The 24,352-nt window shown below is 43.5% G+C and overlaps 3 protein-coding genes across 4 annotated transcripts; all 3 read right to left on the reverse strand.

Moving 5' to 3' along the window:
- Positions 1-189: 189 nt before the first annotated feature.
- Positions 190-16,680, reverse strand: LOC101160669 (histone-lysine N-methyltransferase, H3 lysine-36 and H4 lysine-20 specific). Its single transcript, XM_023959240.1, has 23 exons — positions 15,863-16,680; positions 14,683-15,509; positions 14,277-14,418; positions 13,572-13,744; positions 11,708-13,493; positions 11,505-11,629; positions 10,509-10,722; positions 9,744-9,844; positions 9,573-9,632; positions 9,288-9,497; positions 9,111-9,197; positions 8,890-9,013; positions 7,900-8,097; positions 6,463-6,642; positions 5,065-5,221; positions 4,773-4,978; positions 4,578-4,690; positions 4,227-4,496; positions 4,018-4,134; positions 3,807-3,948; positions 3,611-3,717; positions 3,331-3,535; positions 190-1,399 (listed from the first exon to the last, which is right to left on the reverse strand). Exons 2-23 carry the CDS (start codon positions 15,490-15,492, stop codon positions 666-668), a joined length of 6,261 nt encoding a protein of 2,086 aa, XP_023815008.1. The 5' UTR covers positions 15,493-15,509; positions 15,863-16,680; the 3' UTR covers positions 190-665.
- A 337-nt stretch (positions 16,681-17,017) lies between these two features.
- Positions 17,018-18,839, reverse strand: LOC105354916 (UPF0461 protein C5orf24 homolog). 2 transcript variants are annotated; one of them, XM_020706646.2, is made up of 2 exons: positions 18,582-18,839; positions 17,018-18,364 (listed from the first exon to the last, which is right to left on the reverse strand). In XM_020706646.2, the coding sequence occupies exon 2, from the start codon at positions 18,359-18,361 to the stop codon at positions 17,684-17,686; it is 678 nt and encodes a 225-aa protein (XP_020562305.1). In that variant the 5' UTR covers positions 18,362-18,364; positions 18,582-18,839; the 3' UTR covers positions 17,018-17,683. The 2 variants fall into 2 exon arrangements, with proteins under 2 accessions (XP_020562305.1, XP_011478578.1); XM_011480276.3 differs by having other exon boundaries at positions 17,158-18,367; positions 18,582-18,837.
- A 168-nt stretch (positions 18,840-19,007) lies between these two features.
- Positions 19,008-23,658, reverse strand: atp5po (ATP synthase peripheral stalk subunit OSCP). Its single transcript, XM_004073331.4, has 7 exons — positions 23,575-23,658; positions 23,235-23,285; positions 23,031-23,141; positions 22,682-22,811; positions 19,572-19,684; positions 19,394-19,480; positions 19,008-19,267 (listed from the first exon to the last, which is right to left on the reverse strand). Exons 1-7 carry the CDS (start codon positions 23,599-23,601, stop codon positions 19,157-19,159), a joined length of 630 nt encoding a protein of 209 aa, XP_004073379.1. The 5' UTR covers positions 23,602-23,658; the 3' UTR covers positions 19,008-19,156.
- Between the last annotated feature and the right edge of the window lie 694 nt (positions 23,659-24,352).

Genomic DNA, 24,352 nt, shown 5'->3' on the forward strand with positions numbered 1-24,352 from the left:
ACATTTTCCCAAAAATCACAGATCAAATTAAGTAAAATTAAATTAAAAAATACAATAAAACAACTGTTACTATTAGTGTTATTTATGGTGGAACTTCCCAAAAAAAACTCTACATTTAACAGGGAGGAGAAACATCCATCAGTTTAATAAAAATATTTTCTGTCATGAGAAGAATTATCCAGAGCCCCATAATAATTCCAGTGGGTTTATTTTTGCACTTTTCACAGACACTGTACTGCAGTGCCCCAAGTGTAACATGGACCAGTGGGAGAGCACGTTTCCATGACCCCTATAAAGAAAAGACGACATTAAGACAAAAACGGCAGCATAAGATGCTCTTTTGATGACAGTTTGGTCAAGTGAAAACTTCCCACTTCTTATTTATATTCCAAACATATAGATAAAAAAATAAAGGCAGGAAATGTAAACAGTGAAAGGTGAAACAACAGAACAAAACAGCACCAGACACATAAACATATTGGCAGAAATATAAAAAAGATTAAGTGAGATAAGCACCGGTACACATCTCCGCTGTCAGTCCAGCAGTGAGGAGATGAGAAGGCAATGTTGTACCAAAGTGAAGGCAGTGTAGCTTTCATGGAGGTACCAAAATATCTCTTCTGCCATAGTCTACTAAATATTCTTGCTGATTTCTAAAGAAAGAGTTACTTTTCATCTTCCAATTTACCCCAAGATTCAAAATCCTCCTCTTCCACCTCTCCGTCATCATCAAAACAGCTACCCCAGGGGTCATCCTCATCCTCCCCCTCCTCATCTTCCACCAAATCTCCACCATAAATGGGTTCCTCCTCTTTCTCTTCCAACATCTCTGTGTCGTTCTCCTCGTCCTCTTCATCTTCCTCCACTTCTTGCATGTCCAACGCACAGACCTCCCCCTCCTCCACCTCCCCGTCCTCCCTCTCATCCTTGGAGGAGGCGGACGAGGAGGTCGTGGTTTCTTCCGTCGTGTCTGCGAGGTAGGAGCTGCTGGAGGGGATGAAGCTGGAGGTAGCTGTCTTGGTGTTGATGTAGAGACGAGGAGGAGGCTCTCGCTTGGATGCTGCTGTTTGGCTGTCAGGGTAAGAGATGGGAACATAGGGAGAAGAAGAGGAGGAGGAGGAAGAAGAGGATGATGCTCTTCTGGCATCTAGGACCGGTGCAGCCACCGCGCCAGGCCTCACAGAGGCCATGCTGGGCATGTATTCCCGTATCTCTCCTGGCTCAAGTGGGTCAGGTCCACATGGGTCGTGTTCGCTGCAGGACAACTTTCCATCCAACTTGGAGATGAAGAGCATTCCTTCTCGATGCTCCTTACAGTAAGAGCTTGGGCACATCTCACAGAACGAAGCAGCCTCTTTTCCACAAAGGTCACACTGGTGCCAGGGACACTCCCATCGCCCTGGAATCGAGATTTATGTTGCAATCAGAGGAATCACTTCAAATGAAAGCACTATTTCAAACATTCATTTTCATCGGATGCTAGGTGTGTTGGTGAGTTTTTGAGTGCGTGGCGGGGGTCAAATTGTCGCTCAAACGCGCAGTAAGAAAGAAGAATTTCAAAAACATTGCGGGACAGAGTAAATCTAAATCAGTTGCAACTTGCATTGATGTGAGGGAACAACAGTTGCAATAATTAAAACAAAAAGAATGTCATGTAGGTGTTCTTTCTGTGCTTCCTGGTACCATTTGACCCACAAACCAGTGGCCCTCGATAGGGTTGTGCCGATGGATGATGCTGGCTGACTGACATCAGGCCCCCGCCACGCTGACATCATAAGCCGCGGTTACATGTGCAAAATATCTTTATCGGATCAATGGTCGGATTAGAATTCAACCGTGTACAAGGGCCCAGAAAAGTTTTTTCCGATTATAACAATCGTTCACATGGGTCACACTTTCGGTCGGAATAAATCATTCGCACATGTACAGTAGTGTTTGAAATACCGCAAGAGGAAATGAGTTCCTTAATATCCTAAATGATCTTCTAAACGTGCTTTTATTAATGTTATGGTTATTATGAAGTGCCTGTTCGCTCATCATTTTAATTTAAATCCGTAGGGTCAGTGCTTTTTCTGTTGAAGAACGGAGCTGGAAGAAGCCAGTGCTAGGAGAGGCTAACACGGGTTAACAACATTTAGCCTTTGATGAACATAAAATCCATGCGGGAAATGCTGCAATCTGCAGCTTTGCTGAACGTAAACATGTGGGAATAACATCAGCTTTTATTTAGTCGGGACACGACTGGAAACACAAATCCAGGTGATTGTTTGAACGGTTTCTAAGGACTGAGCTACATGTCTGCTTTGAAAAGCTCACACACCGCCCCAAACAAAGCCCCTGTGTGTGTGCTGGCGGTCCGAGCTCTGCCCGGACACACACTTTTACCGGAAGACCCGGTTCTCCTGAGTTCGGTAGCTCGTTCACCTAGAGCTGCGGGACGGATCGCAGTCCGAAGTCTCCCACACATAGCGGACAGGTAACAAAGCATCCTCCCTTCCCCTCAAACACAAAGTCCGTCTGCTCTGCTCAGAGACACGGTCGCTCGGTCCACCGGTCCACTTGACTAATCAAGTGCAGGAACGGACTACTTCTTTTCTATTTTGTTTGTTATTATTATTATTTTTTGTTAAAGTCACTTCCCTCAGTTTATACTGCATCATCGCGGATGAGTCATTAGCTGGGAAATAAAATAAATGAAGTAATAAATAATTATATAATAAAGAACAATTAAAAATACCCCCCCCCAATGATATCATCATCCATCCCGATGGTTTACTGCAAAAATCGTCAACTGCCAATTTAAGGGACATCGCCCAACCCTAGCCCTCTACCACCGGGGAGTTAAGGACCCCAGCTTTAGACATGTGTATCACGCACTTACAAAAGCTGCTCACCTGGGGGCAGTACTGTCCTTACAATGGATAACTAAGGCAGCACCAGAGAAGGTGAGCATTCCCATCTGCTCACAAAAAACGGACTATTCCAGGACATTAAGTCTGAACCAATCAGTCCAGGTGGGAAGGAGCCATTAAACTGCATTACTAGTTATGCTTTTATCAAGTGACTTAAGCTTTTCTTCTGGTTTACTATGCAAACAACACAAAATCTCTGTCTAAACATTCAAGCCTCCATGAGAATTCACTCTAAAAAGTGTATAAAAGTGACAAAGTAATGTGGCAGGTTAATATTGTTTGTTGTTATTAAAAAGTCAGTATTTTTTTTAGGAAAATGCAGCTGAGGCGGAGTGTCCAGGACTCTGAATTCAGCCTCCCTGAGTCAGACTGATCTTTAGAACGTGTGGATCAACGGTAAACCACAGGAAGTTCTGACCTGCAGGCCTCTTGGCGAGGTTGAGGCAGTCGGCATGATAAACCTTTGGACAGCCCGGCTTCTTGCATGACACTATCTGACCCCCGTCGCCACAGCTGAAGCACTCGTCCTCCCGCTCCTTCATCACTTGTTGCTTGGTCTTCTTCTTCATGCCCACTCTCCTCTTCCCTTCTTTTAGTTTGACCTTCTCCGCTGGGGGCTGGTTCTGAACGACGAGGAATGAAATGATCAGTTATGGTTTAAGAAGGTGAGCTAAGATGTTTTCAGCGTAGATGTGTACTTTTGGTCGAACACCCAGGAAGCCGCTACAATTGGGCGCTCCGCATTTGCAGACCGTCTTGCCGTTGCCCCGACACTCAAGATTGTAGTTGAAAGTCAGCTCCTCTCCTGAAGAACATTGGATTTAACCCAAATAAGTGCAAAATGCATTGAAAGGGAGAAAAAAAGGAGAAAGGAAACAGCTGATTGTGTCAAACCTTTGGCGATGTCCTGCAGAGCAAACAGCCCCACCCGCGTGTCTCCATTCACAGTCCACTTCTGCGTCTCGCAGTTCGGCTGGCAGCTGTGGTTCATGAAGCGGGCCTGGTTCCCTTTGGGCCCAGCGTCAATGACCCGGTCCTGAGGAGAAGAACCCACAAATCACCATCTCTGCTGAAAGAGGCCTGTGTCTGCAGGGGTGTGGCTCACCTTGTCCAGTGTGAGCATGTAGAAGTTACAGATGTCGTGTTCCTGAGCGTGCCTGATCCTGGCTCGACACTCTTCCTCATCTATAACCTCCCCCACGTATTCACTCACAAATGCTCCCTGTGGTTGAAACAGAGAATGCTCACACATTTAACAAAAAAGAAAAAGACACAAATACCCCTAAAAATCGTCAGTTTTTTTTTTTTTTTTACCTTCTTGATGTCGGACACAGCCCGCAAACCCCACCCACAGGACAGCGTCCTATAGATCTCTACAGTTGTGTACTGACGCTTTGTGAAAGCCTGGTTCTGGCACCGTTCCCCTGCCGCGCACACCTGGGGATGGCACTCGTACATCAGCATGCGGTTGATGCATTCAGAGTCCGCGCCGCACGGGTTCTCGTCGGAGGCTTTGCAGTTGCAACGAGGGACCTCAGACAAGTCTGCTGTGATGATCTGCACCTTCCCAATGGGCCTGTTCACCTAAAACACCAATGGATTTGTCCAACCTTGGTCAGATGGCAAAACGACAAACGCGGTCATGAGTGACGGCTCACACCGTACCTTTATGTGTCGATATGGAGGCGGTTTTTTGTCGTTCTTCCTGTCCTCCTGGAGCTGCTTCATCTCTCGCTCTGTCTGCAGCTCTTTGAAGCGTTCTGCTGCCTCGCTTAGAGCTAGAGACAAATGTGGACATTCAAATTTGAATCTAACTTACACAGAAGGCAGTTCATGGGTAAACACTTGGAAAAAACATACCCTTTTTATAGATTGCGTCTGCACCTTTCCCCATTTTCTCGATATTGTGAGTGTCCCCCTCCATGTAGGGGAACACCCTGGCCTGGTATGTCCACACGAAATCTTTAGAGCCAAAGAACTGGACCGGGAACTCCCCCACCTCATGCTTCATCCTCAGGATGTTGTTCGGGACGTCTCTGGCCAGACACACCTCAGCGGGCCACCACCTAAATGATCAGATCAGACAGAAACGCAGGCTCATCAGGTGCTGCACACAGAGGCTGCGCACACGGTGGGGGACGGGGGTCCTCACCTGTAACGGCCCCATTTGACCCAGAGGATGTCCTTAATGCGCGGCTTCTTTCCCGCCTTGCAGTCGTTGCAGAACCAGCTCCCTTGAGGCATCTCAATGTTCAGGCATTCTCGGTGGAAAGCAGCAGGACAGGCTTCGCAGCACAGGAGGCTGCCCCCTGTGGAGTCCCAGCACACCCATGAACCACTCAACCTTCACCAAAAGCCCCAATCTGTCTCTGGACAGGGACTAAGAACCAACATCTCTCAAATTCCCAAATAGGAACTTCAAAAATAGTCAGAAAAATCATCTCATAATCAATTCTAAACACAAAAAGAAAAAAACAAGATAAGAAGTGAGGTTTAGTTTTTCTACTGCTAATTAAAGTCATGGGACTTTAAGGGAAACTCCTACCCCAACCAAAGGAACCTGTTCTGTTTCTTTCTGTTTCCTGCAGAAGTCCAAGAATGATTGAAAACAAAAGTCACCAAACAGAATTTAGATCTGGTTGAGTGTGAGTGTAAATGAGAAATGTGTCTCATTGTTGTGCTGCTGCCTCTTAGCCAGGACGCTCTTGCAAAAGAGATTTTTAATCTCAATGAGTTTTTTTATCCTGGTTAAATAAAGGTTAAAATAAAAATAAATAAATAGAAAAAATCTACAGAAGCTGCAAATAGCCTACTTAGCTGTTTTACTGGTCAGTTTTCTCATGATAGTAACTTCTATCTTTTTTCTTTTTCTGTATCCTCATAGTGATGGTTTCTAGTCTCTCGTTATTAACTGTATTTAATTTCTAATTTATTGTTTTAACTGTATGTTTTTAGTGTGATGATGCCTTTTGTCCCAGGTCTCCCTTAAAAAAGTAGTTTGATCTTAATGGGACTTCACGGTAAAATAACAGTCAAATAAAATAAAATAGAATAAAAAGGATCACAGGAAAGCAAGTTTTTTCGCCTGATATTGAGACAATGTATTTCTCTAGCAAGAGAACACTGAAAATTGGATTTTAATTGGTGATTACTGTGTATCTGTAGACACGAGAGGTCTTTTAATGCAGAGAGACGTGCTCTATTGAAATAGCTGGATCATGTTGATGTTTATGACCAACAACATCTACACAATTTCCACTTGAGTTAGTCCACAACTATAGTAATCAATTACAAATTGATCAGCACTGCAGGTGTTTGACATTTTCTCTGACAAACTGCTTTGTTCAAAAAACAAAAAGGTTACTTTTCGTTATCACCATGTAATGAAATTTGTTAGACAGAGCAAAAGAAAGAACGGTAGTCCGTTTGCTGATTCTGTATAGATCAGCTCAAACAGTGTTTGCATATAAAACACACTCTGCACTCTTGGGGGGGGGGGGGGGGGGGGGGGGGGCTGAAGTGACAGCGCCGGTTGCCACGGAAGGCTCACCTTCAGAGCAGACGAAGCACCAGCTCACGTTTATGTGTTCGTGGTTCTTGCAGCCTTTGCGGGGAGTGAAGTGGTTTGGGCAGAGGAAGGTGTTGTTGTCCAGCACCACGCTGCCTGCTGCCATGCAGTTGTCGTTGGCGTGATAGGCCACTGGGCAGCGCACACACCGGGCCAGTCGACCTGAAACACACAGTTTTGCAACCTCTCAAAGCCTATTGGTCACCTTCCATAACATCTTCAGATTTCGACATAGTTTGTGTTTACCAGGATTAAAGTGTTGCCAACAATTACACCCGACTCTGCAGAAGCAGGTATAACCAGTGCTTTATGGGTGGCCCTCAGAGACAACACGTGCTACATAACAAAAGTTGACCTCTAAAGAAGACATTTCAGAGTTCCACACAGAGTTCTTCCCGTTGACTATGTAGGGGAACTGGAGAGAGCCAGTGTGATGTCACCCATAGAAAATGCTTATTTCTGGCACCAACCAAATGAAGTCAATTGAGTCAACATTTTTTCGCGACACCAACGGCAAATTGTTGGAGCCAGATGACGTTACTAAGCAGTGATTGGCCCAAATCGGTCTGAGTCAGCGTTCCTATGGGAACCACTCTCACGAATAAAGAGTGAGCTTTTTGGAAGTCCACACCCGGGCTACACCAAACCTTTAAATCAAGCGTCTGATTGGTCAGTTTATAACTTGGATAACTTGCACTGCAGAAAGAAAAATCACCGTAAAAAATAGAATAAGCAGGAACATGCTAAGAACAGTCAGTAGAGCAAGAATTAGTTCTCATTAGAAATCTATGGGATTTTGGCTTCTTGGAGCTGGCAGGGGGAGGGGTCACTCAGTCCAGTACTCACATACAGTCGATGGAGATTCCCACTACTGATCTGTACGGATTTGACGATGCAAACAAAAGCTTTTAGGAGCTCAGGCCTGATGATAGCACTGACCGAAACTGACCATCAACACAAATACAGTGAAGTTAAACAAAAAGGTGAACGCATTCTTCATGAGTCACGCTTACAACTGGACAAAGTACCAACAGAGAGGTGACTGCTTCTAGGATGCTGCATGTCACATTAAACTATGATCCACCCATCAGAAACTGTTCAGTCATCATCTGGCCTTCCGTGAAGCAATCTGGATGTAGACTGTTTCCACAATCACCAATGTTTATGCCGAAACGTTTTCTAGATCAAAAATAAATGACTTTACTTGTTTTGTCGCTCCGCTAATGGTAAGCTAGCAGGAGAGTGTAAACAGAGAGCTCTCAGCAACAGGGAGGGAAGGGAGGCGAAGATGCTTCATGTTCACATTTGCAGAGGTGAATTTCTAATCAACTGCTGCCACTCTGCAGAAACTATGTCCTAGAAAATGACACCGGTTTTTTGATTCAAGCATAATTTCCAAAGAGTCATGCTCAGACTTACCTTTAGAGCTGAAGACGTTGACGGGGTTGGTGATGTGGCAGGACAGGCACACGTGCAGGGGGCAGCGGAAGCCCTTGTTATGCGGCTGGGTGGCTGAAAACGCTAAAATACAGTCCATGTGGTAGAACTTGCCACAGAGCGGGATAATGCAGCGCTTCACGTCACCAGACTTCTTGCACACGAAGCACATATGATCCCCTGAAACAGATGAGGTTCAAGTCAGTGAAAGTCTGTCATGATAACCATCAGTAGTAGATCCAGTTTGAGTTCCAGTGTGTAGCCGAACACACAACCACTCTGAGGTTAGCGGCAAAAGCATCGCTCACAGGTGAAGAAAACGCTGCAACAACCCAATCAAATCTGGCAACAAAATGTGTATCTTTGACAACTATGAAGAATTAAATAGGTTAAGAAGTTCAAAAAAAATTGCAAAATTGTAAAAAAGTCTGAAATCTTTTCCACTTCATCTAAAATCTAAAAATGCAGATGCAGAAAAAACTGAAAAGCAACTCATCCTCTTAAATGCTGAGTTCAAAACACATCAAAATCACTGAAGGCTTTTTGTCATTTGTGTTTCAGGCAAAAAAATGAGAAGTGAGAATTAATAAATATTTTAATAACTTTAAATTATTTCAATTATTAGTGGTGCAAAGCTTTTTACAACCGAACAAAATTCTAATTAATATTGGATATTTTATAAAAAAAATCAAGTTGTTACTCAACTGTGCTGAGTTGAGAAATTGTGAATCAAGTAGTTTGGCAGTGCAGTTATTCGACTGTGATTTATTTGCTTTAAATAAGATTAATCACCATTTGCAAGAGCAGCTCTCTCTCAGAGCATCAATTAATGCTGTATCACTGAAAAACCAGGCAACATCCCCAAAAAGCATTCCATCTAAGGCTTAAAACAACTTTTACAAACTTTTGGAGCAACATTTAGAAACTGGTTTGAGGGCAAAAGAAGGAGAAGCAGCTGCAGCGTCAACCCACCTGTGTTGCATTCCTGACAGAAGAATTTTCCTTTGGGAGCGACCGACAGGCCGACGCACTGCAGGTGGAAAGCTCCATAACAGTGGCCTTCACACACCAGCAAGTCTCCAGGCCTCTCGCACACCTGCGCAAACGCACAAATCGTGATTGCACCCGGACAAAAACAACCGGACCCAGGTTGAGCTACAGAAAATGAGGACAAAAGAAGAAACGGTCGTCACCTGACAGACGTTCTCCTTCAAGGAGGACGTTTTCCCCTTTCCGTCCACTTGGGAAGAGAAACTGTCATTCAAACCAGTTGGCAGCACCTAAAAGTCATTGTTACCCAGAATTATTGAGGCACAGCTGATATATGAGCATATCTATGCTGTATTGCCTACAGCAAAAACCACGCAGACCTCCGGTTTGGGAGTTAGTGTTCCAGTGTGTGTAGTTTGTTTCTCCTCAGTGCTGCAGGGCTCCGTCTCATCCTCTTGCTTGGGGCTCTTGCATGGTTGCGGGGTTGGAGACCTTCTCTGAGGAAGCTTGGAGGCAACAGCTGAGTCTGGGGACGCGCTGGGAACTGGGTCCTTCTTCCCAGCAGCAGCAGCAGCAGCAGCAGCAGCAAACTACACAAGATAGTTTTCAGTTTAGCAGCCTTCCCAACAACTAAACAAACAGTTGAATGTTTTATACTGAAGTACCTGAGTTTTCTTAACCAACACCTTCACGTCTGAAGTGATGTCAGCAAGGCCCTTTTGCTCCTAGCAGGAAAAAAAAAAGAGAAAACGTGATTCTTTTTTAATGACAGAACAGAAAGCTGACATGAATCGGAATTATTCTCCACCAGCTCCCCTCAGTCAGTCTCGACATACCTTCCTCCTCGCAGGAGCAGCAGACACTTCTTCAATCGTACATTCGAGCACCTTATGTGAAAGCTTTCTCGGCCTCTTTCTTTCTTGAATTTGTGCCGTATCTGAAAAAACAAAAAAATCTAGTTTTGACCCATTTTTCCTTTTCCTTTCATTTTCCTAAGGAAAATTATGTGGGATATATCACAGACTAAGTGGACCACAGAATACATTTCTGATGTTTTTTCTGTTAAGCCAATGAAGGCTATGTAAATGCGCGTAAACATGCATTTTGGGCCTTTGCTTTCACGCGTAGCTAGGTTTTTACGACCGTCTGCAGGCTCTACGTACAAAACGTGCGGCTACTGATTGCGCGTTGCAGGTTAAACTAGGTAGAACTTTGACCAATCAGGGATATCGTGGTAACGTATGGATGGCGCCTCTTTTGATTGACGGAAGTGCCAACCATTTGAAAATTGATAATGGTGGAGAAATTAAGAATTGTGGTCGGTTTGTGCCCGGAGTCTTTCATATATTGGAATAAAGAAAAAGCCTGGAGCAAGATTCAGGAGATTTGCACCAATTGAACATTTGGCACCAAGACTCCTACAAAAAGCGCTATAGAAGTATACGCCATTTACCATGCGACGCATGTTCTTGAACACATGGCCAGTGTGTCCTTAGCTTTACACTGATGTCACCACGAGTTCTTCTGGATCAAATTCGAATGCATCATACAATGGCTCTTACTTCTGCAGCTTGCGAGTACAAAGATGCCCTTGGACTCACCGGATCCGAGAGGTAGATCAGTCTTCTCTGCTGCCTCAGAGTCGAAGGATGGCTGGGGGGAAACAGGAGAGGCTGATGTTGCTACAGGAGACAGTTCATCCTGAGACAGACTCGGCCTCATCTCCAACTGAGACTCGGCTGGATCCACCGAGGACGAGGTATCAAACCCTTCCGCTGCGCTGAAGTCATGGAGAGTCGACATCCCCAAAGTCTCCTGTTTGGGCAGTAATGAAGCACAGTGAATCATGAATTCTTTTGAATGTATCAACAAGCTTGTTGTGCCTGTTCTTTAGACTTGGGCTCAATCTTGGCCAAATGTTTGGGAGTAATATCTGCGCAACATTTCCAAATATCGTGGATTTAAGAGCTCTATAGCACAACATCAAAGAAAACATCAAGTGAAAAACATCCAAAAATCTCCATCTCACACCCAGGTCTCTTGAGCATGAAGTTTTGAAGCCCATTAATGACAATAAGAAGAGCGAGAAGGTTAGGATGAACAAGAAAAAATTGTGTTTGGCAAAAACCAAAGAAAAAAGAAAAAAGAAAAGGATTCCTCTCCTTTGTCAAGCACAGTGGCAGAAGAATGATAATGGGGGTAAATTGGCTGCAACAAATTGAATCTGTAAATCTGACCACCGGTATTCTAGAAAGCAAATGTGATGTGAGTCGACTGACAAAAGTTTGTGTTTAAAAATCAAGAAAAATTATTTGTTTTCCTTTTTAGCCAGAAACAATATTAATATTTGAAGAAAACGTTTTTTAAACATTTTTCAACTTTTTTCAATGAACAAAAACAGTTGAATGGTGAGAAAATCATGAATCAGAAACCACTTGCAGATTGTTCCTATAACGATGGTTCCACAAACGGTTCCACCGCTCCCCCTGGGGGGTGGGTCAAATGCGGAGAATACATTTCACACCGTGCATGACAACTACTGGCTCTGATGTTGCTATTTAATAAATCTGTTCTGGGCAGAAATAAGAGCATCTCACCATTTTAGAGGATTCAGAGCCGTGTTTCTTCAACCTCTTTTTCGAGGAGAACATTTGTTCGTACTCCTCCGTCGACTCCAGCAGTCTCTTTGTTGGTTTCCGGAGGCGTTTGTTCTCCGACTGTCCTGCATGACCAGAAAACACACAATATTAGCTGACATTTCCTCGCTTTACGATGTTACCAAACAGGTATCCAGTCTTACCCGCAGACGAAAGCGAGTCGCTGTCTGCGTGCTTCTCCGTTTCAGGCACAGCCTCCGGCGATGCTCCTGTAAGCTGCGATGCATCGCTCGCCATCCTCTCATCAGCACCTTCCACCAGCTGCCAGCGCTTCTTTGGAGCCGCTGAGATTTCGGAGTTCCCGTCGAGGTAGCTGGCAGAAGAGTCAGGAGGAGCAGCGAAGGGATCAGATCCTGGGTCAAGCGGGTCGGTGTGGCCACTGACAAACTCCCTGCCGTGAGCCATGTTCGCCAGGTCCGCAGTCGGGCAAGGCTTCCTGACTTTAAGTTTAGACGGTAGTCTTTGTTTCCTGCGCTGCTTGTCTGACTGAGTGCAAAGAGGAACATCTTCACATTGGTAGGTGTTAGCTGCTGGAACAGTCTGAGTCTTGGACTTGGCTCTCCTCTGTGTGCTTTGGGGCACCGAGGATTTCCCTGACTGCCCGTTTTCTGACATGATCCTGAGAGTTGAACCATCACCTGAACCTGTTAGTGGGTCGGCTGAAGTGGGAATCACCAGGGGCTCCTCCTTGATTAAAGCTGGGGGTGGAGGGATTTTTAGGGGATTGCCTTCTTTTTCTCTAGTATCGTGGATGTCTTTCAAAAGCATGAGGAAGGTACTGAATTTGTAGCTGGAATTCGGCCGGAATACAGAGGGATCCGTCACCTTGTTGTCCGCAGCGAGGGATTTAAACCGCAGTTCCTTACCTTCTGGAAAGGCGTCCTCTGGAGACAGGGACATGGATGTGGAAGCAGATGACGGCTCAGACTGAGAACTTTCTGCTTCCATCTTGACCGACTGGAAGTGCTGCTCACTGACGTCCTTGCGTTTCGATTTTATTAGGGATCCGTTACAAACTAGTTTCTTCTCGAGCTTTCCGGTCCGTCGTTTCGGGGAGCTGTGGTTTATAGGAAGGAACACGTTACCGGGGGAATCCCAGTTTTCGGACATTTCTGTTTTAATGGGAGCATTAGTCCACGTAGCATCTGTACGAGGATGAGGAGGAGTTTGGGTTGGGATATGATTTGGAGCTAGTGCATCTTTCTGATCAGTCTCTTCCTTTGCTTTCAGAGCTTTTCTCATCAGGCGGTTGCTGGCAGGAAGAGGCGTGGTGCCTTTTTCATCCGACCTGAGCAACAGTTCAGCGCAGCCGTCAGATTTATGGTCAGATTTTCCTTCTTTACACGGCAACTGATTTCTAAGGCCGTCGGAAGAATGGGACAGATCTAAAATCTGCTTCACCTTGACTCTAGAGTTTTTTGATTCAGTTGGACTGCCCTCCTTCAACCTAAATGCGCCGACGTCGTGTTCTGGAGAAACTGGGGTGCGTTTTGGACGATGCAGCATTGGAACTGAATCCAGATCAGCATAGGGCGAATCCTTAGGCTCCTCTTTCAGCACACGACTTGAAGAATTCAGCTGGCTGCCAACACTCGCCGCGGATTCCTTTGATCCACCAACGATATGGCCAAATATGTCGGACAAACATTTCTTTTTCCTCTTGACAGTTTTGATCTTCTTGGCCTGAACTGAAGAATTTTTTAAGGGTTGGTGCTCATTACCATTAGGAGCCTCAGTAGGCAAAGGAGACTGAATGAGGTCAAGAGAGACGGAGGGGTCATCGGCTTCTTTTTCCTTAGAAACAGGGCTTGGTATTCGTTCTCCTTCACCCGTAGACACCGAAAGTGCAGAGTTACTTTGTCGACCTGGGAGCAGGAGCTCCGCCTCTGCCACACTGACTTTCCACGCAGTCAGCAGGCTTTTGGGAATCTGCCATGAAAACACACATCCCATTTAAAGCCATGGTGGAGAAATGAAAAGACATCAGAGTCCGACTCCTACACTTACGGTGTACTTGTAGTCCTTCTCCTTCTGCTTTCCTCTTCTTCTAAGCACAGGAAGGTCTTCAAACTGATGGCCTCCTTCAAAGGGAAGAATGACGCCGTTTGGGACCCAGGCCCGTTCTGCAACCTCCCCGACAGTCTCCAGGAAATACATCCGACATGGACGGGGGCTCGGAACTGATGACATCATGAAGAATATGCCCTTAAAGTTCCACTCTGATCATCTTTTCATTCATTTTAAAAGTCTTCCCAGAAACCTTTAAATTATGATTACGCCGTTTTTGCCCACATAAAACACCTGTGATTTTTGGACAGAGTTTCTACAGGGCGGCAGTGCTTTAATAGATACTTGCCTTTGAGTTATGGGCGGGACTATTCAGAGTAAGCCCGCCCCCACATCCCTTCATCCGTCTGTTTACACTCTTTCCCGCTATCTTACAGCCCCTCACACAACATTTTTCTTTCATCTGCTCCTGATTTATAACGATTTTAATAAAGAAATACTCAAAAATGCAATTTTAAGCTTAATATTCTTCACACATGTCCTTCATCATAAGAGAAATGCTACAAAGGTATGTTAAAAACACTATTTTCATCTGAGTGCGGCCTTCCACCTACTGAGAGGTCCATGCAAAAAAAAAAAAAACCTGCAAACTTCCACATTAACATTTTACCATCGTGAATATGATTAGTAATCATCCATGCTCACCTTTCATCTTAGTATGAAAGCCCTGATCGGGGTCATAGATGACCCGGCAAGGCCACCAGGGCCGCCTGTTGAATTTCGCCCACACCAAGTCGCCCTCCGAGTATCTCACTGCAGGGAGAAGCTTTTTCTTTGGGCTGTTGGACTGATCGACAAAGAATAAAAAAAAAGGCTGATTATCGGATCACATCAGTTTGTAAGACAGGTAATGTCAGCAACTGATCTAAAGTCCTTTCAGAAGGAAATTTCTGAGTCATAGCACAGATACAACAGCTGGTTACAGTGAAAGTGCATTTTTAAACTTAAAGTATATAATCTCTGGATTTATGCGCGGTCAAGGATCGATCAAACTTTCTCCAGTGTAGTAAAGAAACCGGGGCGTCGTTACCCATACGTGGTTCACACTCACGTTAGAGTTGGTGCCAGCTGGTGAGATAAGTCCAGGGTCAAAAGAGGAGAGTTCCACATCACTGTCTAACTCCTCACCCAGGTTCCAGCCGTCCCTCAGTGTGATTTCTGGCAGAGCACTGGGGCTGAGTGTGGGGTTCAGTTCAGAAATAGTTTTGGACATCAGATTAAAAACTGTGGGTTTGTATGGTATTCTGTCCACCCCTGAGCTCCATGTGGTTTTACACTTCGTGGCAGTTCTGTCCTGGTTGGAGTTTGAGGGGTGGTGGAAAGGCGTGAGGTCCTCGCCACCCTGGCGACCCTCATCCTCCTCCTTAACGTCACTGCTGTCAAACAGCGTGGACTCAAAATGCAGGCATCCGTTCGGGATCGGGGAGCAGCGGTCAAAGCTGTCCGGACTGCCAGGGGAGAAGCCGTTCCTGCTCCCGTCCTGCAAGGTCTCAAAAGGTTCCAGGTCGTCGTCCCCCGGAGAAGGAGGGAGCTGGACCAGCGGCGCCTCAAACTCGTCATCCTCATCGATTGGGCTTGCGCAGTGAATGTTGTGGTGAGGATGGAGGTCAGATTTGCTCGGATGCTGGGGCCTCCTCTGCGGGCTGTAGCAGCAGGGTCGCTCCGGCTGGCCGTATCCCAGGAAAGCGGTCTGCTTGAGGCTGGAAGGCGGCAGCGGTGCAGGCGTCGCCTGGGCAGATCCTCGCTTCACGACGCCACAGCGGTTTCCATAGGAAGTGGAGCCATTGTGGGCCCTCAGCTCAGGCTGGGTCGAGCCAAACACTGAGCCTACCCTCAGACCCGCTCTGTAAGACTGATTCATGCTGTCATGCTTGTCTCCTGCAAAATAAAAAAGAGGGGAAGACAATAGATACTTCATAGAGTCAACCAACAGAAGAAAAGCCATAAGGAAAGTTATCAAAACATAGCATGGCCTCCATTCAAAAGGCCAGCAGGACGTCCCACTGACACACTGCATTCACAGATTCATAGTCAGGCATTGTCTGTCTGCTGATCGTGGGCCATGGCGATCGCTCAGGCTGTATAGAGGAGGTGACACTGAGCCATGATCACACAGCCACACAAACAAGCTATGGCCGACAGAGGAAGCTATCGCCGACTCACACACAATAAAGCCTCTAAGTTCACCACACTGTCAACACGTGGAGAAAAAAACCCCAAATGAAACTCACCATTGGAAAGTCGGTCACCGTCAACCCAACAGCGGGCCTTCGAGGAGTGACACAAAGCGGGTGTTTTGACTCGATTTGTGAACGCAGATCTGCACAATCCCAGCTGCGGCGGCACAAGAAGTAGGCCAAGGCACCGCTCTCATTCTCGGCACCTCATCGCCTCATCAGCGGCGGCCCTCTTTCCATAAAAAAACAAAAACAAAACCAAACTGTCACCTCAGACACCGAAGAAGACGGCAATCTCCATTACTCTGCAGCCAGTGGCCCCGCCGGTCCCCCCAACAGCCACGGCGGCTTATTTACTACATGGTTTCAGTGTGGCTGCTGCCGAAGTGCCCCCGGTTATGTTAAAACAAGCCCAGACCGACTGTGTTGGTGAGCAGCGACCAATCCGCGCTGCTATGGCTGCTACCCAACCCCCCAGTCTGCAGAGGGCCGTGACACTCGCCCTGCTCGCACGCACGCACACTGGCGGGCACGCTCGCAGACAAGCCTCCGCGCGCACGCGCTAGCTTCCAGGTGAAGTTGTTTAAAGCAGTTATAAGCGGATAACAACAACGAGGTGAACGCGGAGCATTGAATAATATAGTTCCTTTCACAGACTAACAACCACCGGCTAATTGAATGAGCCATGTCTTGAACAAAAACGGCCTCTCCGGTTCACTCCCCCGCGCCATGTTGTTGCCTTTCACTGAGGAAACAGGCCGCTGAGCGCCTCGGCTCGGCACGAATGAAATGTGCGATAAATACGCGCGGGAACCAGACTCGTGTGTCTTTTTAATTCCTTTTTCCCCCTACGCAGTTCATAAACACAAGCTCGTGCGGAAGGCACGAGCGAGAGGCACGCGCGTCTTGTCCTCTAATGCGAATCACAAATGAACCGATGTGGGACAGTCCTGAAGGACTAGTAGACAAAGACAATTAAACGCCTCGATCGGAAACACTCATTGTGGTGTTTCTTTATAGATATCTAACTAATTTACTAATAGAATAATGTTTTCTAAACATCCACGACGGATGATCATATAGGAAGATCATTAAAATCGAAAAAAGTTGATATTTTTTTAATTGAAGGAACAAATGTAACTCTAAATAGCTCAATTGTTTGTTTTCTCGACATTTCTTGTTTCTATACTCTAAAACAGAAACACAATAAACGCTGAAATACGATTTTTATTGAAAAATCTAATGGTTTTTTTTTACAAAGCAAGTTCTATTGTTTGGAGATATGCGCCCCCTGGTGTCCACGTGGAGAACATATGGTTTTTATAAACATCCAAATACAACGCGTCACAATTTATTTTTTAAAATTGAATATTTAATGAACACATACTTTAACTGGTGAATCAAGTGAGTTTGAGCATGAAAACAGGCCTTTTCAGAAACATGAACTAAGTGCAGAAAATAACAAGTAATGTGCTACAAACTATACTGGTTTACAGGTGACAGGTAAGATGCTCAAATATATCACAAAGTAAGGTGCATGTTAGGTAACAGGGGAAAAAAACAACAGGACAGCAACAGTAAGATATTTATGTTCAGGACAATGCAGATGACACTGGTCAGATAAACTTAGAAAAGTCCAAAAGAAGTATTAGACAAGTATCGATATTGGAAGAAATATGGTTTAAAAAATCCACTAAGTAATAAATACAATTTTATAAAACATGATTTTAATGAGTGATGTGTGTGATTGTTTATAAATTTGCTTTAACTCAGGAATGGCAAAAAAAAAAAAAACAGTAAAGATAAGATGATCTCAAGGAAAACTGCCAGCATTTCATACAGCTTCCAGATGCGTCATCATGCACATGAGCCCATCTATTCACTGGGTTTGTCCGCTTTGCTACTCGGCTCACAGAGAACCCTCTTCTCCATCATGGTGTATGAAAAAGGAGGAAGGTCACAGCTTGTCAAGTCCAGTTCCTTGGGAACGCTGCAGTTGTTCAAGTCAAGCGTTTTGGCGCTGTTACGGCCAAACTCTAACTTCCTCAGGCGAGCTAGACTCTTGATGCTACCGGGAGGCCTGCCGGGGCTGACTTTATACCCAGCGGCTTTGGTGGTCCCGAGGGGTCTTCCAGGGCTGGTTTTGAATCCAGCTGCCCGAGTCGTTCCAATTGGGCGTCCTGTGCTTGTGCGATACCCTGCCAACTTTGTGGTTCCTGATGGTCTCCCTCTCCTCCCTGATTTGACTATTCCCTCCTTTTTCCTAGATGATCCCTCAGGCACCGAGACCTCACTAGCCCTGATTCTCATTGCCTGTGCCTGGAAGTCTGTCTGGGTGTCTTGAAAATGACAAGCCATGGCTTTGTGCATCCCATGAGGCAGAGGGGCAAGGCTGGCAAGAGATAGCTGTAGAGCAGGGTTTGCAGGAGAGGTGAAGAACTTGCTGGACGGTGTGCTACATAAATCAAAGGGGCTGGCTGTGTGACAGTTCTCTGCCAGGCTAGCAACACTCATACAGAGGTCACTGCTGCTGCTGCTGCTCACCTGATGCATCGTCTTCTGTCCCAAAGAAGAGAAACAGATGTTAGCTAAAAGGTCACGCGCGCACAATAAGCATGTTATAGTAGCACACTGCTAAGGGAGCTAGCATATATTTTTGACTGCAAAAGAAAGATAGGCAATTAGAATATTTTTGTTGGCAATACTAGGAAGCTCTTAAAAACAAAGGGCTAAGGATAAAGGTGCTTACAGACATGAAACGACCAAGTCTTACCTCAGTCAGAAGAAAGCTGCTGGATGCTACACTGGATGGAAAGGGTTAATTTCGACTAGCGTGCACTACCCTCTTTATAAGCCAAAACATTTCTGTAAGTCCGTTGTATAAAGTGCGTTTTGGCGTCTATGAGTGTTGTTTGTATCAGCACATCGATTTTTGCCTTAATGTCACGTCCATCTAATCCTTTACGAAGAAGATGCGATGAGAGGCAGCCATATTTAGTGAGGAAGAAAAAAAATCTAATGAAACGATGAGAACCAACGACGCATGCGCAAGAATGCTTCCAGGAACCGAGGGCCCCGTGGAAACATTTCAAGCAAATATTTTGTCAAATTAATCATTTTTAAAGTCCTCGGAAGATATTCATACTTTTCTGGAGTCTTTAACTGTTCTTAAAAATAAAAAATCACTGACTTAAACAAATCATTTTTTGAAGTTTTTATTAACATGTATATCAATTTAAGAACAGACATTGGATTGATGGAGTAATCGCAGGGCTAGGACAAGTAGTAATATTTGTTTCTCGGCGTTTCCCCCCAATGGTCTTCATCGCAAAGTGGAGTCCACAGGACTTAAGTCTCCCTGATCAGCCGAGTCAACTTCTGGATCTTTGTCTTAGTTGACATGTCCACGTACTTGTCTCCAATACTGATGATCATGCCACCCAGAATGGACGAGTCTGTCTGTGAGAAGAAAAAATAACAGTAGAATCATCAATTGAGTCAATTACTTTTAAACTTAAATGTTACCACTTTAGCTAAATTAATGGAAATGCAACCACTAGATAGTTTAAATCACACTTGCTGTACCTTTGTTTCCAGCTTGATAGTCTCTCCCTTCTGTAGAAAACCTTTAAGAGCCACTTTCAGGTCAGCCAGATTAGCTTCATCGAGAGGCTGAAAAACGTAAAAAAGTATACAGGTATTGATCTGAAGCAAAAAGTGATCAAACTATTGAGTTAATTGCAAGAACTTCAACATTTCATACCTGAGCAGTAGTGACTGAACAGAGGACCTCTCCACGGTGAGCACTCATCATCTTGCCAAAGGCTCCAATAACATCGGCAGTTAGAGTAAGACGACCATTATCAGCCAAAACATCTGGACAAAAATTAAAAATAGTCCTATTAGTCTGGAAAAACCAAATGTGCAAATTAAAGACAAGAGTGGATACTATAAACTATACATCACACTTGAAAGATATACCGGTAAGTAATTTCTTCCTTTATTTGTCTCTTTATCATGTTTTCCTCCCAAACTAAAATATATAAATAAAAAACACTTTAAATTAACATGGCCTAAAAATTTGGATTGCTTCTTTACAGTGACTAACAATCACTTATTCCTTTTTTGTTTCACTGCGAAACAAAGTAAAAAAAACAAAAAATGTTTTACATCTAAGAGATGGGGAAAAACACAAGCTTGTGCGTGTTTGTGCATTTAGGAGTTTGGTGCTAAACCAATTGCTTCATTGTGGGTCTCCACCTGTTGTTGTATAAGTGTCTATAGTCTAAGAGAGCGTGTAAACTGTTCAACTGCTTTGTCCGTTTTACTTTTCAAATCTACATACCGTAGGCTGAAAGGTCGGAGTTCAACCATCTACCGGTAAATGTAACACAAACGCTTCGATGGCATCAGACACTTCTTTTCAAAATGTTCTCAACCTTGGCCAGTGTCAGAATACGTGTCTGATTGGCGATGTGGGAATTTGTGGCTGTGCTTGAAAAGATCGGACTGTATGCCTGACATTTGGAGGGATCTTTGGTGTCCTTGTGTTTGACACTACTGTGGCGTCCCTCTACAGCAGGGGGGGCAATTATTTTGGCTCGCGGGCCACATAGGGTTGTAAATTTGGATAGAAGGGCCTGACCAGGAGCAGATGCATGGAGTGAGAAAGAAATAACATGGAATCTGGATGAAAACATTTGGATTGAAATTTATATTTTAAAACAGAGCCTTTTAGAGTTTTTAGGTTAAAACTTTTGTTCTCATTTTACAGCCAATTGCACCAACGGCTTGATGTACCTCGTGTAAAACTTAGAGAAATGGTGCGTTCTTGTGGTGTTTGAATGATTGGAAGAATGAAAAACAACAAATCTTCAAACACCACATGGATGCTAGAGCAGAGTCCACAAACCTTTTCTTGTGAGGGCCACAATGAGTCTTTTAAAACTTTAAACTTCTTTTATTTTTATTTTATTTTAAAGCCCCATAATATAGTTTTACTGATTCATTATCCTTTCAATAAAATAAATAACACTATTTATGAAATCAAAAATGACCAAATAACTGATTTTCAAAGACAAAAAGTCGGGAAAAAATATACAGATTTATTAAAAAGAAAAAACAAATAGTGGATCCTCTCCCATCTTCGCCCGCTGAGACTTTGAGGGCTGCAGCTCCTCAAACGTCTCACAGTTTGCGCTAAAACTGAGCAGCTGCGCTGCGTCACGGCGCGTCTGTTTCTCATCCAGTAATAATGAAAAACGCAAATTTCTATGTCTTCTGCTGCAGCTACGCATATATCTGCGTTACCTTTTCACCAGTACAGAGTTTCCTTGTTTATTGCTGGAGTTGAGTTCTAAAAAACCACCTGTGATCGGTGAAATCCACAGAGTCTGATTATTTACAGAAGTTTTATGGCAGTAAAACTCACTGCCTAAACACACTTTTATCCGACAGACATGAACATTTTCACACTTCACTGTTTAAATTCTCAAACCTTCATAGAAATTAGGGCCAGGATCTTAGAATGAAAACAAAGATCTGATTTTTTTATGTTAAATTATATAGATCATTTCTGAATGTCGTTTTGCTGCCAGATAAAGGAACTTCCCCATAGTGGGATTAATATAGTCATCTACCATCTAACTAAAAGAATGAGCTGATCCGGGAAAGGTGAACTGCGCCGCAGAAAGGACTGTCTTCTGTTCTGTTTGACAGGGATTTTAGAGGGTTTCAGGTTGGAGCACAGAGGGGGGGGGAATAAAATGTCACGTTCTATGCGGGTCTTGATCATGTGGCCAGATAAAAAAAAAAAAAAACATGGGTCTCTGATATTGTTCAGTGGGCAGGACCAATCATGGAGGCGGAACAAATCCATCATGTGGGCCGTAGTTTGCCCACCCCTGCTCTACAGGGTCATGGACCAAAATGACAACATCTATAAGTAATGACATAATAACAAAAGTGATATGAAGTCTAGAAGAGCTTTAGAAAATTTGTTGACATATCCTAATATGTGTTGTCTTTAAAGTCCTGATCAGGTAATTTTAGCAATTTTTAAACCCAGATGTTGGTTTAAAACTTTATAACTGCATAAATGAAGCTGTAGTTAAACTCAAATAATCATTGAAATCCAAGTTAATCCAAACTTTAATTTTCAAGTAATAGTTTAACACCAAAAGTTGTGAAACTACTCGGCTTCAGTTTTTTGTCGTAAACAACTTTCTGTCTAATTTGCAAAATAAAGTGACACTCTAGTAAACCTGTCTCTAATTTGACCATTTAATATTTAGCTAAATGTCTACAGTCAATATGCCATATCAACCCCAGTCTTTAAAAGACAGTGTCCTAAGTCTCATTTTGTTACCCTAGCTTTAACTAGAGCCAACAGTCTGGATTCTAAATGTTTAGCTAATACCAAGTAGGAAAACGTAGAGAGAAAAAAGGGCCTAGAAAAGCCCCTTGAGACTTGGAATTGGGCACTTTTACAATAGCAGTAACACAAAACAGGATGCAGAGCATACAAACAACACAAATGTTCTTATTTCACAAAGAAAATTGAGTCTGAATATTTGTCTAAGCAAAAATATATCATATGGTTTCTTAAATATTTTTTTCCAAACTTTACAACAGCAAAAACTCACATAAACTTAACATATTTAGTGAGAGGAAATGTTTCCAATAACTGGTCCTTTATACTTCTACATCTATTGCTTGTATCCAATACGGTGAGATTTTAATCATTAAAATACAAAGTTTCACCATGGCATTATGCAACATTCCTGCAATTTAGGCTGGTTGATATGTCTTTGTTTTATTATTGTCTTAATGAAAAAATAAGAAACAATCCATTCATCCTCAATGAATACTTACTGATGAGATTGACAGTTAAAGGGGAGAGCTTAGCCTTTGCAAGAGAATCACTGAAGACTTTCTGTTTGATGCTGCGCTTGACATGTGGGTTCAATACAATACCAGCCGTCTTGGGGTCCTTGATCAGGACCTGAAAAAAAAAATTAGACACGCCAAACGTTGATATTTTGACAAATTAGACATTTTAAAAATGCACATCACATTTAAATCCATTCAATCTTAAAGTAAATCTTAAACACAAATCAGTTTTTTGAGAGCCACCAATTCACAAACAATGCTGTCTTGAGGCACTACAAAAAAATACATCAGATCCAGACATTTGTCATTACAAATATTTGTCTGAACTCACAGACACTTTCCCCAACTCCTGTTCAACTTGGTCCAGTTTGTTCTGCTTGCTGGCGGCAGAGAACAAAGCAGTGGCATAGCGGCCCTCCACTCCATAGATCTGGATGGGAGGCTGAAAGAGAATATACATTAACCAGGTCAAATGAAGAACCCGAACTATTCACGAATGATTGGTAAAACACCAAGGAGGAGTGTCGGCACTTACCCTAACCAGCTTTGCAACAGGTCTGATCACAGATGTGCTGAGCTGGCGAGCCTACAAACAAACAAACAAACAAAAATAATAGCTTCATTCAAAACGCAAAATAAAGTAAACGTTGATGCACAAAATCCGCATTCGTCGCACGACAAACGAAGCTAGCTAGGCTAACAGGTTAGCAGTCATTCAAGAGCAACGGATCGACTGCTTTCTTTTTCAACATTTAGTGCTATCTTTTAGTCAACTAAACTAAAAATAAATGTTACCAAACGCTTAATTCCCAATAAAGCCTTGAGTTTAGCGAGTAAAAAGCTTTAAAATATGCGTTTAGTTTCGAATGTCGTACCTGCTGTCCTAGCATGAACGCTGCCATTTTCTCCTACAGCTGTCCAAGGTAGACCAAAAAACTGCGCATGTGCATCAGAAAAGAAGCTTTTTGTGGGAACTGTAGTTTATTAGTGGGTTATTTTTTGACAGGCGCATTTATACAAGTAAGCCGAAATACAGCTCTACCATGTGTTTAAAATTGTAAACCATATTAATTCAGAAACATTAATACTTTATTAAACCATACGTAAATGTCTTTATTGAGGATAAAAGTTTACATTGTGCAAACAACTAAACATTTCAGTTTAAAAGACACATGCCTTTTTTTTTTAAACCAAGCCCTCATTTTTTACTTGTTTTAAGATTTTCCTTATAATACCTTTTTGACTTTCTGCTTCCCATGCTAGGGAAAAAAACATTTTTTAACAGAAGTGTAATGCTGAGGACACTTTACAGATAAGACATCAAGTCTGCCATTTAGGAAACATGACTAAATATTTGAGTAAAAGGGAGAAGAACATGTAATTGTTTAAAAGCTTTGAGCAAACGTCAATAAAATGAGTATCTGACCTTTTACTTTAGTTTAAATATGTTGCATTCTTGTGTGTGTTTTCTATTTTTAACTGATGATCAAGAGTTCACATGAGTAAATTGATTGTGAAAGACCAAACTAGTCATTGCCTCTGCACATTTTTTTGTTTTCTCGTGACCTCTGTTAATACCCTGTTGTCGCTACTAATTCCACCCCCTCCCCTTTTTTACACTGTATTATACGTACTTTACTTTAGTACAATTAT

Source organism: Oryzias latipes, chromosome 10 (genome assembly GCF_002234675.1).
Source record: "Oryzias latipes chromosome 10, ASM223467v1".
Classification (NCBI taxonomy): domain Eukaryota; kingdom Metazoa; phylum Chordata; class Actinopteri; order Beloniformes; family Adrianichthyidae; genus Oryzias; species Oryzias latipes.